This window comes from Dysidea avara, chromosome 2, assembly GCF_963678975.1.
Source record: "Dysidea avara chromosome 2, odDysAvar1.4, whole genome shotgun sequence".
Classification (NCBI taxonomy): domain Eukaryota; kingdom Metazoa; phylum Porifera; class Demospongiae; order Dictyoceratida; family Dysideidae; genus Dysidea; species Dysidea avara.
Genome location: NC_089273.1, coordinates 32921497 through 32936721, shown reverse-complemented (window position 1 = coordinate 32936721; position 15225 = coordinate 32921497). Strand labels below are relative to the sequence as shown.

General features: G+C 37.2%; 1 protein-coding gene across 1 annotated transcript; it reads left to right on the top strand.

Moving 5' to 3' along the window:
- Nucleotides 1-4947: 4947 nt before the first annotated feature.
- On the top strand, nucleotides 4948-14301 carry LOC136247094 (NACHT, LRR and PYD domains-containing protein 3-like). Its single transcript, XM_066038712.1, has 4 exons — nucleotides 4948-5014; nucleotides 11378-11438; nucleotides 11515-11745; nucleotides 11809-14301. Exons 2-4 carry the CDS (start codon nucleotides 11390-11392, stop codon nucleotides 14130-14132), a joined length of 2604 nt encoding a protein of 867 aa, XP_065894784.1. The 5' UTR covers nucleotides 4948-5014; nucleotides 11378-11389; the 3' UTR covers nucleotides 14133-14301.
- The last annotated feature ends 924 nt before the right edge of the window (nucleotides 14302-15225 follow it).

The window sequence follows — 15225 nt, the reverse complement described above, 5'->3', positions numbered from 1 at the left end:
GAGCAACCAATTGCAATTATTACTCTAGTAGTGAGAGTTAGAACTTTAAATAGTGTTTTGTTATTAATCCTCCAACAGCAAAGTAGTAGATGAATTGATGAACTACAGCTGACAGAGATTAGGTGATCATCAACACTGAAAGATAATCACTCACTTGAAGCTAGGCCTGCGTCAAATATGCCAGCATATTAAAAAGCATAATATGCTAGAGTGCTATGCCAGCACAATGCTAGCACCTTAGGTGGGTATTTCAAACTATGCATCTTAACTTCATGAAAATTAATCTATGCTTCCTAATAGAACAGTCACTGGAAACTGCAATAGAGCACGACACATTGTACATAGCTCCTTAGATCGATACTATCAAATAGAACAGTAACTTTGTAGTGATAGAGCATTCACTGTTTAAGAATAATTGCAAATAATTGCAAGAAATGTTGCTAACCTAGGAGCATAATGCAAAATGGGAACACTGAAGACCATAACAGATAAAATTTTTTGGGGAATTCCTGAAAGTATTTTGAGCAAAATTTTGAGCATGTTTGATTCAGGCCGACTTGAAGCCATTAAATAGTCAGGGGATATTAGCAGATATTTGGCATATCTAGGAATAAATTCCTTACCAAGAAATTTTTTTACCAATGTGTTTGTAAAGGTGTCTACTAACCCTCCTCAAAAGATTTAAACACAACTCCCCTAGGAGAACCCGTGACAGCTTCGGGAAGTTGGACTATCCATGACCTTATCTGAAAATGGTTGATTTGCTGTTAGTACAGCAAATCATGTGGTTTAATATGTATACATTGCAAGCTTTTTACCACTCCTGAAATTGATGAAAAGACCACATTCACTCATTATTATTAGTATTAGTTGGAACTCATGTATTTCTTAAGGACTAGTTTGATAATGTCTATTGCCTCATAAGTAAACGTCTGGGTCTTCTCCAGACTCTCCATCATCAATGTAATTCTTGCATGTAATTCTTTTGCAATTTCCACATGCTGAGATGCACTTGACATCGTTCTTCTTACAGCTGCACCGTCGGTTGCTACAATCTCCTTTACAATTACAGCTTATGAACTTTAAAAATTCATCAGGTGCCATAGGGTCTAATGTTGCAGTAATAACTTTTTAGACATGTGCTGACACACTGTCAGGACAACATGAAAGTTGAGTGGACATAAATCAATTTGTCTGGACATTTTTTGCATTTCTCCTTTCTTGCCAAATCATTTGTTTTAAGCATTGGGGTCACTGTACAACTGATTATTATTACTTTTCACTCAACTGATTATTATTTTTCACTCAATAACAGTGACAGATCAGAAAAGCACAACATGTTAGGGTTCTGGTCACATATAAGGTCCTATAAATTCAGTGCTATTACAGGAGCATTTGTAGGAATGGACTCAAAGGAGAATTAACTCAGTATTATAATAGCTATGTAGTCAAACTATACTATTGCTGCTATGAAATAGTGCCTCTATTATGAATTGTAAAAAATGAACTCCATTCTATATAGCTCAAAATGCAAGTTGAGTGTACAGATGAATACCACAAGTAAAAGCTAGTAATGGCTAACAGGTCATAAGTACATTTGCCAAGTAACTGAGTCAACAGGCTGTGCAATGTAACCTGTTGGTCTCTTGGACATGGCTTTGTGGCCACACCACAAACCATAAACACATAACTCAATTACATGCCAATGTCACTATGTCTGGCCTCCTATCACACTCTAAACTCAGTGCTTTACCTTGAAAGGACATTGTTTCCGGACAAATTCAATTATGGCCTGACAACTAGTGTAATTGACCAGAAATTGTCAGTGTCCTGACTGTTATTTTGCGCACTGATGTTGGAACTGGCTCATAGCCTTTACTCCTTAATGTCCATCCATAGCCACTGGGGTCCAAAGACATGCTCTGCAATAGCATCCAGTCTTGGGTTTGTAGATAGGCACGGAGAGGGTTGTATACAATCACTGGACTGGACTAGTGGACTGGATTGGTGGACTCAGTTTTTTTTGTTTGTTTTTCATTTTAGCACATATTTGGGCAATTGATTGTAGCTATTGCTACATGGAATGTAAAATATGCAGGTGGACCTGTCTACTTGGCACTATCTCTTATCTTAGGATTGTGTGCAATTCTCTTTCTTGACATAATCTCTATTGTACGACTACCATTCATCTTATCATGAAGTACAAACCATACAGCACATGTGTATGTAGTGTTGTAGGGGAGGGGGGATGCCAACCTAGGGGAGGGGGGTGTCGCTCTCTAAAGGTAATGTTTTCAGCCGTTTCTTTTTTTTTTCAGTATCATTCCTGCTGCATGACTTACAATTTATTGTAGGATGTTATTGTTTGATATCTATTATCAACTTACTACACTATCACTTGGATAACCTGTTAATAGATGCAAAAGAGCCCTTGTAGAATTCACTGCCAAAAACCCACAATTAAAACCTTTGTAACCATGGGAATAAAACCCACCAAATGTTTCAAGAAAAGGAAGCTAGTCTTCTGCCTTTACTCATTATTGGGAGTAGTTTACTGAGGTACAGTAATATAAATATTGTCAGGAATGTATTATGTCCTTCATATTATAAAGATACTTTAAAATATTTAATTATAATGGCTATTGCTTTAGGAATAGTACTCACTGACACTGTTCTGCAAAGGGACCACTCATCATAGTATTATTGTAAAATATTACATCATCTACAGTTTCACAATTGGCGTAACATTCCTGGAAAGTCAACAATCTACAAACAATACACAACACTTATTATGTCTATTAGTCAGTCAGCAACTTACTGCTTTCAAATCTATACTTAAACATTGTTTCAAAATGTATATAAAACCTATATCACCAAGCCTGGAATTTGATTGTGGGTTTAATTTCACTCGACTGAGGCTACCTTAAGATATATATGGGTCCTCACTGATCATCTTTTTCATCTCTCTACTGTTGACTGGATTAATCTAATGGAAATTCTATGAGTTAATGTTAATCAAGAGTAAATTTACTCTTGGTTAATGCAAATTGGTTACTTTATTGATACAAACATACCGGCTTTGTTCACCGACTTGAACTGTCACTACAATAAAATGTGTTTTTGTGCATATCACTCACACCATCACATACTTTGGCGGAGTATGTGATGTGTAGGAGATGATGGTTCACATTTGCTAACTTAATGGACAAATGTGGACAATCATCTCCTACATATCACATACACCACAGGAGTGCATGCTATGTATAGCACATTTAGAGCATACCACATAATTATGCACAAATACACATTTATTGTAGTGTGCCTGTGTAATGGCTTAGCACAAAATAAGTTTATTTATAGCACATAAATTCAATACAATTGATGCTTTTCTATACATACTACTACCTCTAAATGATAAAGGATGCCATGTACACCAATATATGGTCACACTGCTTGTCTTGTGTGCTTCACACACTATATCCTGAAAATGCGCCTGCACCCCAGGGGTGTGCTGCTGGTTAAGTGTGCTATGACCACCTCAGTTTTAACAGTGTATAGGTTTGCATCATGCAGTAAAGCAAATTATATCTTAATTACAGTAAAGCAAAATACATCTCAGCTCTAGAGAATAGTATAGCTAATCAGACCAAAATATGATTGCTCTATAGAGGTATATACCTAGCTAGCTCGATCTTCACTGAATTACAGAAACCACTAAGCGAGACTAGCCCCTTCCCCCTCCCTCTTCCCCGAAAAGAAATGAAAGCAGAGTGCCATCCGGCATAGTCAATAGGTATGGTAGTGCAAAAACTTTCTGCTTGATATTATATGCAAAGCAGGTTAGCTATATATAGCCTAAGTTATACTCAGATGGTACGATTTTCCGTATCATACGCGTATGGTTGTACAGTACGCGTATACGCATATGGTATGTACTATACGCGTATGGTACAAAATACGCATAATATGGTATAGAACATTGCTACTTTGTAGGGCTGTAACTCCAAAAGTTATTGCCATATGAGGCTGAAACATTGCCAGAGCATACACTTGGCTAAGTAGATAATAAATTTTCAACAATAAAGAATTTGGAAAATGCGCCATTATGTCGGGTTTTCGCAGATCCGGTCACAAATACTTGGGCGCTTAATGAACGATTGTCAAATGCCCCATAGTAGGGCAACAGTTTCGTGTCAATTCAATTTCAATTCAATTATTAGCTTTATAGTGCAATGTTACAGGTGTACATGGTTGTACAACAATAAAAGTGAGTTTGTATACAATTGCACTAAAGGGTAGTTACAATTCCCCCCCTGTAAAGCTAATAAGGTAGTTTACAATTCCCCCTGTAAAGCCCCACTTACGCCCGAGGGAGTGGTGGGGCAACACATTGATAGGTGCAAAAGGATGACTGCGTTGCGCGGAAATAAGCGTAGCAAGTCGTTTGTAAACTACCCGTCCCATTCCACCACAGCAGGAGAACACTAAAAGAGAGAAAGTACCCCTCTCCACACTGTTAAAATGAAGAGTAACCACAACTCTCAAGGAGTTCCCAGTGTAGGGAGGATTTAACACCCCTGAAGAGTAACCATTACTCTAAAGGAGTAACTGGGGAGTAACACTTGCTCTGAAGGTGGTGTCGCTTACTCTTCAGAGTAATGGTTATTCTTTTCAGAGTGTTGGTTACTCCCCATGGGGTGTTAAATCCTCCCTACACTGGGAACTCTCAGAGTGGTGGTTACTCTTTATTTTTAACAGTGCACCTGACGAACTCGCTGATACGCATATACCTATACAAGGTTCCTATACGCGTATGAGGTATCCCGCACGCTGCGGTTCATAACATAGCTGCTATCACGCTGCAATTTACGCATGCGTGTTAGTGGCAGGTATGTGCGTATAAAGGTTATCACCGCGCAGCTTTTGCTTGTATATGCAAAACATCATTACAATTGTTTGTTGCTGGTTGTCAGTAGCTACTCGCTTCAGATCGATTCCTTCCAATAATCATACAGTAAGTCCAATATTCATACAGTTAAGTATTCAAACTATAGAGTCACTGTATTTATAGTCTATGGCTATATATATATAAATATATTCGTGGCTATACTATCAAGTTCACAATAAGACACAATGCAAGGAAGCGTGCTGTGCGTCCAAGGCGACAGGCAATTAAGCGCGTATTATGCACGAATGAACCAAAAAAGCGCCGTTGTCATGCATCTGCCACAGTATAGTTCCTTAATGGAATCTCCTGTTGTTATTGTTTATGTGTGTACGTATATTTGTATGTTTGGTGTGGGGAGTACCCTTCCAGGCATTGCCTTTTGTGTACCCATGTCTTTGACAAAATTGATAAATCTATCTATTTAACGGAACTTATCTTGGAAATTACATGCATTCGGGGTGGGAATGCACCTTTCATCTGCGCAGAAAATACCGAGATAGCTATGCACCTTCGAAGTTCACCCTTTTCTTTTATATCATTTCGATTAAAATGCTTGCAAAAATTCACGAAACGGTATAGCTATTATGGATCGGAAGTTCGAACCACCAACTTTTTGGCCTGGGGTAGCTAAGAGTCAAACGGACAACATGATGTTCGGTAGCTGCTACTCACTTTCTAGAAATCTTGCAGCTTAGGTTATTGTACCAAAAGGTAGGTTACATTATGCAGTAATTATCGTACAATAATCAGCCATGCATAATTAATATATAGCTTAAGAGTTGCAATGAATAGAATAGGTCCGATATATTCTACGTTCGTACAACGGACAAAACCATAAGTTTTTGAAGTTTGATTTTTACTACCAGTGAACAATTTCCAATTTCTTTCAAAATTGTACATATTTGACCTAATTTTATAAAACCGTCGATATCCGCACAATTTTTAAAATGGATTTTATTTGTTCTATGTTTTGTACAGGGACAGAGGAATGGACTAGCTAAGTTTCAGCTTCCTAAGTTAAGCAGCGTTGGAAATACAGCACTAGACAGTCGGACGAGCAAATAAATTGATATGTACAGAAGCTATCGAGAAAAGAATCTACAGGCGCTTACATAAACCATCATAACTTACTAATAAAACGACGTACGGAATTGAACCTTCGCTCATTGTGTTCGCCATGAACTTGTGCATCCACCAAGGTATAGTTTTTCCCCAGCCATGCTTCTGTGTTCGAGAAGGAAGGCAAATTCACTGAAAAACGATCTTCGGTAAATTCTTTCGTGACCGAAACGTAAACAAACGTCTGTAACTTTGAAATTCTTTCGTGTATAGAGATGAACAAAGATTTGTGTACTCGCTATGAACAGGCGAGCTCAATGATAACCATGATTTATCCATTGGAGGCTTAATTCGCCCACCAGTGAGGAGATAAAAACTTGCGTAATTTTTTTCTGGAGCTTCATTACGTTTTTTATCCATAGTTTTAAATGCATTTTATTACAAAAGTACTATTGTGCGTATATAGACGGTTTCCCAAAATTCGGTCACATACAGTGTATTATACCTGTATTCATTAGCTACTGTTGGCAAAAAATGGCTTCGTTGTCTTTAGCATAGAAGTAGTAATCTCATAATTTATTTCGGTAAATTCAGACCCATACTATTGGTGACCGGATCTGCGAAAACCCCACACAACCAGAGGCGTAGCTAAGGGGGGGCAAGGGGGGGGGGGGGGAATTTGCCCCCCCATCACCAGATTTTTTTAAAAACCTCCATTACAAGCTTACCAGTATTAAACCGACTCGCAAACGACTATAAATTATGTGCGCTACTACGCGGTATCGCCAGGGGTTGGTGTTAGTGAATGCGCACACAACATTCAACTCGTTCGTGAATCCACCGAATGAAAATATTACAGACACACTTCTATAGATTTCTCACGTGATAGAGCATTTTTTGAACCTAAAGAATGACCCGCTCGAAGTGACCTCGCAGGAGTCGCAACTCACAAGTGACAAAGGAGACCATGCAGATGACGCTACGAACCTACTGCCTACGAGGTGATGAAGTGTTCAATGCACCCGGCAAGATTATTTTCTCGAGTTGATCACACTGGATCTTCGTATGGCAGTGCAGTACTGCAGTGGCATGCCAGTCTATTTTTTTTTACTTTGTCATCAGGTGGAGCAGTGACAAGGTTACAAGTTCTGCTTGAGCAAGACAGGTGTTAAAATGGGATTTCGTGCAATACGTGGCATTTGAATTTCGTCGGTTGAAGTGAGTGAACACGTAATCCTCTCCGCAGTGTGCTAGGACTGCAGCACAGGCTGTGGCTACTTGTATTTACACTAAAAATAACAATGTAGCTATACCGGATTGTGGATGAATTTGTTGGAGTACAGTTGTGACACGTGCGATGATCGACGAATATACCTCCATTGATAAGCGATAAGCAAAATAGTTACGTAGCTATGTAAGCTGTAATAATACAACACCGTATGTTGGCTAGCCCACCATTGGGTCATTAGCCTTTTTTTTACAATTATGAATGATTTTTGAGTATCTTGTGGGGGCTTGCCTGCCCCTCCATCACCTTCTGGCTAGCTACGCCCCTGACACTTGTTGTATGCTATGCCCCGAGTATTCGACTTTAGGGCACATGTCTAGTAGGTTGCCCCGAGTATTCGACTTTAGGGAACGCGTATAGTAGGTTGGCCTGAGCATTCGACTTTAGGGTACGCGAAAAGTAGCTCTAGTGTTAGGGTTAGGGTCGGGTTCAGCTTTAGTTTCTTCTTCACCTTCAATATATATTATATAGAAGTTACTCCACTCGAAGACATATAAGGTAGAAACTAAGGGAGTTAGGTAGCTGGGAGCCACGTAGCACAATGGGTAGGACTCTGGGCTCAAGCACTGGAGGTCCCAGGTTTGATTACCGCTCAAGGCATTTTGTGGTTTTCTTTTTTTTTTCCTTTGAGGACCTTTTTTTTGTCTAAGTTTTATTTTTAATCACATGACTGCCGGAACAATAGCAACAGTTTTCTCTTATAGACCATGTGCACAGCAAGGCGTGGCACTTTATTACATCATCAAAATAATGCATCCGCCATTTTTGAGGGCAACAAACGTACGCATTCTATGCCTACGAATTTTTTAATGCTATTATTATTATTGTTAATTAGAAAAGCCTACTAGGGGCAACACGCTAATGAGCATTACAATCGCATATTATATTACTTACAGCATTCTTAAATGCTTCGAGATCTATTATGTCGATGTTAGGAATTTGAAGGGAGTTCCATTGAATAATTGTTCGTGGGAGAAAGTAGTATTTGTACACATCAACTCTAGAAGAAGTCACCTTGTAGAGACTGCAAATAAATCACCCTGTAGAGAATTCAGCTACAAACAAATTAAAGATCAGCTAGGAGAAGTTATCATTTAGAGAGTTCAGCTACAAAGAAACCATCATGTAAAGAGCTCAGCTACTGCTGTAAACAAGTTACCCTGTAGAGAGATCGGCTTGAAAACAGGAGAGATCAGCTAGAAACAAGTCACCCTGTAGAGAAATCAGCTAGAAACAAATCACCTTGTAGAGAGTTCAGCTACAGACAAAATCACCCTGTAGAGAGTTCAGCTAGATTTCAAGTAACCCAGTAGAGAGATCAGCTGCAAACAAGTTATCTGTAGAGAATAATTGACATGTAATAAATGTATATAATTTGTACATTATTTTACCGATAAAATCAGAATTAGTTAAAGTATTTAAATCTGCTTCATTTTTTCTTCTTCCTGTGGTACATATGGAAACAATTTTGCAATCATTGAATGTTCTATTAGAGTATGTAAATACAGTCTTCATGGATTTCATTGATGTATATAACACCTTCAGAATGTTTGTGTGTATAGACACTTAGTAAAGTGCTATATACATCATATGGACCAATGAATTTGCTTTAATAATGAATAACATTTAAGAAACCAAATATGTCATACCTGTCTCATTGAGTGGTATGAATATACTTAACAGTTGTAAGGATTTCATTACCTGAATAAGTAAGTAGCTGACCACTAAAGAAGGCAATTCAGAGCAACTGATTTTAAGTACAATTGTTTCTGATATACGATAACAGTAATTTGAAGTATTCTAATAAAGCAGACGGCCAGGTTTGGATTTAATTTATTTTATAGTAAACAGTGATCACTTGAAGAAAAATTGAAGGGTTTGCATTGAAGATAATTATTATATGCACAGTATGAGCTAATGAATTCCTTCAATAATGAATCATGTTAAAGAAAATTAATGCAACATAGAAAAGGCTCACTGTCACATATTGCCATATGAATATAATTTGCACTTGTAGGGATTTCATTGGTTAGATAGGCAACAGATCAACAACTAAAGATGTTTGTGTAAACTTACACTAAAGTTTAATGCATCTTTAGTGTAAGTTTCATATGCGTGCTTGCTATCCTTGAAGAGTTATGCTGGCTTGAATTCTTTAAAACCGTTTATCTAGAAACTTCTAATGTGCGATTTGGATCGTTTTTCCAAAATCCAGCCACATATGTACTTCACATGCAAATCGTATTTATTCAATATTCAAATAGTACTGAATACGTGATGAATATGAAATATAGTCTGATTACAAGTGTTGAATCACATTCAATAACTGTATGTGATACATATGCGTACTGTCTCAAATACAACATTTGCTCAGGTGTGTATGTGACCAACATGTACACTGGTTCACATATGGTGTGCATATAGTTGATATAGTTGACTATATGCACTACATAATATTTTTTCATGGTGTAGAGAGTTCAGATGCAAACAAATCACCTTGTAGAGAGTTCAGATGCAATCAAATCACCCTGTAGAGAGTTCAGCTAGAAACAAATCATCCTGTAGAGAGATCAGCTAGAAGAAGTATCCTTGTAGTGAGTTCAGCTACAAAGCAACTACAATATAGAGAGTTCATATGTAAACAAATATCCTCTAGAGAGTTCAGCTAGAAACAAATAATCCTGTAGAGAGATCAGCTAGAAACAAGTCGCCCTGTAGAGAGATCACCTAGAAGAAGTAACCTTGCGGAGAGTTCAGCTACAAAGAAACCACCATGTAGAGAGTTCAGCTGCAAACAAATCACCCTGTAGAGAGTTCAGCTAGAAACAAATCATCCTGTAGAGAGTTCAGCTAGAAACAAATCACTCTGAAAAGAGTTCAGCTACAAGCAATGAGATTTGCAGCTACAGTTCAGTTATGTAAGAAGTCACCTTATTAACTACAGTAAGTGATAATCATTCAGTGTTAAATATACAAATGTTTAATCAGAAATCAGACAAAATCTATACACACAATTACTTCCTTTGTTCCACAATTCCTGCAATAAAGAAAAAACAAGTTTAAAGGTATCACCAAAGCCAGTTTATGGCCAGCTTTGTGGCTTGCAATACAAAAAGAAGCAACATCGAAACCAAAACAGCCAAGCTGTAAAAAAGAGTGCAGCCCCCAAAAAGGCCAGGGTGAAAAAAGATGTGAAATCATAGGTGGCGGCCGAGAAATGGCTGTGATGGTAGGTTAATGACAAAAGTTTTAAATTACGACAATTCGGGTGAATTTGGTGCTGAATCCTAGTGGAGGAGGCAACACAAATTCACCTGAATTGCTGTAATCAACCTTTTTGCCATTAACCTACCATCACAGCCATTTCTTGGCCACCACCTTGGATTTCACATCTTTTTTCACCCTGCATGGCCTTTTTGGGGGCCACACTCTTTTTTACAGCTTGGCTGTTTTGGTTTAGATATGTATTACATCACTACATAGTTACATCATTACAACACCATTGAAGGGCTTTTCTAAGATGATTACTCCATCTGTATACCAATTTTCAAATTGTTCTCAAAGCATGGCAAGTAATCATTTATTTGTTAGCTAATCTCGATCGCCATTTATTACTGTGTAGAAACTCTACAGAGCATGACACACAGATACAAAATAATTACTTAATTAATACTAAATTTACAATAAATAGGTAGAAATAATTCTTTAAAATCATTCAAAGATAGCTGGTTGACTATGTTTTCTGGGAGATTGTTACACATTGTTCGTTGTTCTTCTTCACACTAGCATAATAGCTATCTATGACACTAGCTTCATAATAGTTTCCTATACAGTAGCTATAAGAATTGTAAAGTATCACAATGACCAACAAAACTTTGACACCATTATAGCTTTTCATTAATAGCTATATGGATAGCCATGTGTTATGAAACATAGCATATAAGATTCACACTAAAAACACAAATGCATGTATGTATTTGCCATTAATGTCACTAAAATTTAAAGGTTAGCTAGTTCCTTGTGTAACATGTTTAAGTGCAATTGTAAGGCATGCCTTTTATTGACATTGTTCTGCAAAATAGATCAAAGATAATATGGCATTATCAAGTCAGTATGCCACGGTTATACCACATGGAAAACAAAGTAAGCTTATGAAATTAATGGTACGTATATGGAATTGTTTGTATTATGGCACAACTGCAAACAACTATATTAACAGGAGATGATACTCCAGATTGGTGTGATATGCACATAAATGTTGTGTACCAGTACGCAGTACACTGGGAGGCTATTGGAGCTGAACTAGGACTGGAGCATTTTGAGATTGCTAACATCACTGAAAATCATCCCAACAGAATTGAGAATAGGTGTGCTGCCATGCTGAGGAAATGGCTAGAAAAGGGCACCTCACCAACATGGGGTACTCTGGATGATGCCATCAATACTGTAGGTAAGAATGCATAAATTGATAATATTATTGAGTATGTACTTTATATAACATTTTAAATTGTAGGAGATACAGTAAGCCATGAATTTTCTTGCAATTTCAAAGAACGTTATATTGCCACCAGGTTTACTGTAGAACATGATGCTTGGCCACCAGAACAGCCTAAGGAATATACGACATTAGCCTTAATCCACCACAAAAATCAACCAACGCAACACCAAATTTTTGCCTTAGCTAAACAAAAAGCTACTGGAAAAGTTGATAACATTGTTGCGGCAACTAGAGGCAATGGTGACCAATTTAACCTAGATGATCAAGACTCAAAGGCTCTTACTGAATGTCTTCAAGAACGCAAATGCACACATAACCTTGCTGATATCCTAGCTCCACTGGAAAATCCTGACAAGGAACAGCAGCGAACTGTGTTGATTGAAGGTGCTCCTGGATTAGGGAAAACTGTCCTGTTGAGACAAATTGCTTATGAATGGGCAAGAGACAAGCAATTAATTAAAAGCCGGTTAGTGTTTTTATTGCTTCTTCGAGACCCAACTGTAAGAGAGATGTCCTCTGTGACTGATCTTGTCCAATACTTTAGTACCGAATCTACCGAGGCATGCAAAATCCATGCAGATAATATCATATCAAAAACAAATGGGAAAAGTGTTACATTTTTGCTTGATGGTTATGATGAACTTCCTGCCCAAAAAAGAAAAGGTAGTTTCATTGCAAATATTATTCAACATAAAATATTGCCTTTGTCTGCTGTAATAGTCTCTTCTCGCCCTCATGCTTCAACTGCACTTCGTAACAACGCTCTTTGTCAAGTTGACATTTTGGGATTTAGTAAAGATGACCAGATTCTTTTCTTTCAGACTGCACTCAAAGATCAGCCCGGTAAATTGCAACATCTTCTTAGTTACCTAGAAGACCATCCCATCATTAGCAGTCTTTGTTTCATCCCCTTTATCATGACTGTGTTGCTGTGGCTACTTAAACAAGGATTTACTCTTCCTAACAACTCTACTGAATTATATAATCATTTCATCTGTCATACCATCCATCATCATCTTGTAAAAGATGATCATGTAAAAGATGATGCTTCTTCTAACAATTTTACTGATCTAAACAGTCTCCCTCAGCCTTACAAAAAAATAATACAAGAACTGTCAGTCTTGTGTCTTAAGGCTTTGGAAAATAATGATCTAGTGTTCACCTTGCAAGATATTAAAAAATATTGTCCAGAAATAGACACTTTTCCTGGTGCAATTAATGGGTTTGGATTATTACAAGCAGTGGAGCATTACAGTCAGGATCCTACACTGATAGGTAAAACCAAAACTCTGAACTTCATACATTTTTCAATACAAGAATATCTTGCTGCTTATCAAATTACTTGCCTTCCTCCTAATGAAGAGTTACAGTTTATAAAAACCAATTTCTTTTCCGAATTTTACTCCAACACTTTTGCTCTTTATGTAGGTCTGACAAGAGGTCAGCGTCCATGCTTCAAAAAATTCTTGTCTTCTTATGGTAAAAATTTTATTTCATCCTTTTTCTCCCTTAACACAAATAAGATTGCTACCAAATTTCTAGAAGATGACAGGAAATCCCTTAGGTTGTTCCAGTGCTTTCAAGAAGCTGATGATCAGGAGTCATGTAACAGTATAACTGATAAAATACACAGTAGCAAAGTAATTAACCTTCAAGAGGATAATAAAACAATGACCCCATTACTGCCTAGTGATATACACTGTCTTGCACTTTTTCTGTCTAGATCACCTAATATGCAATTGAAGACGCTTAATTCATTGCTTTGTCACATTGGAGATGCCGGGCTGAGGATACTTCATCAGCCACTAGTCAACAGTAGTATAACAATTGATAAGATTAACTTGTGCAATAACTCACTGACATCACAATCATCAGAGATCGTGTGTGAGATCGCAACTTCTTGTAAAACAACAAAGTTGAACATTGCAAATAATAAATTTACAGATGGTTTAGACTTATCAAACAACTCAACACTTGAACTATTGATCATAGACAAGAATGACATGTCATCTAGTGGAGCAAGTAAACTATTTGTTGCATTGCGAAACAACAAAGACACCAAGTTGCGGAGTCTACATATCAATAACAATCAAATTGATGACGAAACAGTAAGTGACATTACACAGTTCCTGATGGAAAATAATACTCTTACGGAACTTTCTATATTGAACAACAGATTGAGCGGAAGAGGTATCCTCACAATTTTGAAGTCATTATATCACAATAATACTCTTACAAATTTAAACATTGGTTTGTGGCTTATTAAAGAAAATGCTGACATGATAGCAGAGAGGGAACAATTATTAATAGGCAAGCTAAATAGCCGTTATATTGTATAGCTGCACTATACACATATTTGTGCAATCATTATGTGCAATTTTAGTTTAAAACATTGCAATTGTTGCATATACCAGTTGTAATTAAATTTACTTTTCCTGATACACGTGTATGTCAAAAATATTATCCTTTTCTTATATGCATACAATAATATTATGCTGTAATATTATACGGTGTTTAAATTTGCACATGTATGTATGCAGCAACACATTACTTGTAAAAATTAATAAAAGTGTCCTATGTACGAATGTAGCAGTTACATTGGTCGTATTGTAGTGTAATGGACAACAGTGTATAGTCCAAGCTCCTATACAGCCTAGCAGCTGTAACATGGAGGTGAGAATAAAGTGCAACACTATGTGTATAGCTACCTTCCTCACTCACATGGATTGTGATAACATGTACAAATCACAATTGCAAGTACTACATTTGACAGCATTACCCAATGATTTGAGGTCCACATAGTGGCAAGGATAAGGACATAAAAAATCTTTGGACATTTCTTTGTATATTATACACCTGACATTTGGTGGGAAGAAAACATATTAATGGTAAGAATATATGGTAGATGTACAAATATGTTCATATATGTATGGTATGAGAAAGAGATCTCACTCTTGTTCACAGTGCACGTGGACTTTAAAACCGCTACATTTTTCATGACTTAGAAAAGAACAGCCTACAGTAAATAAGTTAGAACCACAGGTGACTTAACTTCAGCTTTGGGACAAAAGAAGTGATGTCTATGCTAAAAACAGCCAATTTGTAGAAAGGGCCTGCAGGGTGAAAAGAGTTGTGAAATCAGAGGTGGTGACCAATAAATGGCCACAATGATGCCAATGTCAGTCATTAATAAGAAAATCACTTGTCATTAACAATGATTGACATTAGCATTATTGCAGCCATTTGTGGCTACAACTTTTGATTTCATGACTTCTTCAGCTTGACCCATTGGGGGTCACATCCTGTTTTCACACCTTAGCCGTTTAGATATAGTCTATTACATTTCCACTAAATACTATTATTATAATAATAGGGAACAATGCACAAAGCCAATAAATTTCTAGGTCTGTTATTAGTCACTGAATAACTGGT

Coding starts and splice junctions, on each gene's coding strand:
- LOC136247094 (XM_066038712.1), top strand. CDS start 11,390: ATGGCATTATCAAGTCAGTATGCCACGGTTATACCACATGGAAAACAA. Junction 11,439..11,514: donor TATACCACATGGAAAACAAA/GTAAGCTTATGA, acceptor CTATATTAACAG/GAGATGATACTCCAGATTGG. Junction 11,746..11,808: donor TGATGCCATCAATACTGTAG/GTAAGAATGCAT, acceptor TTTAAATTGTAG/GAGATACAGTAAGCCATGAA.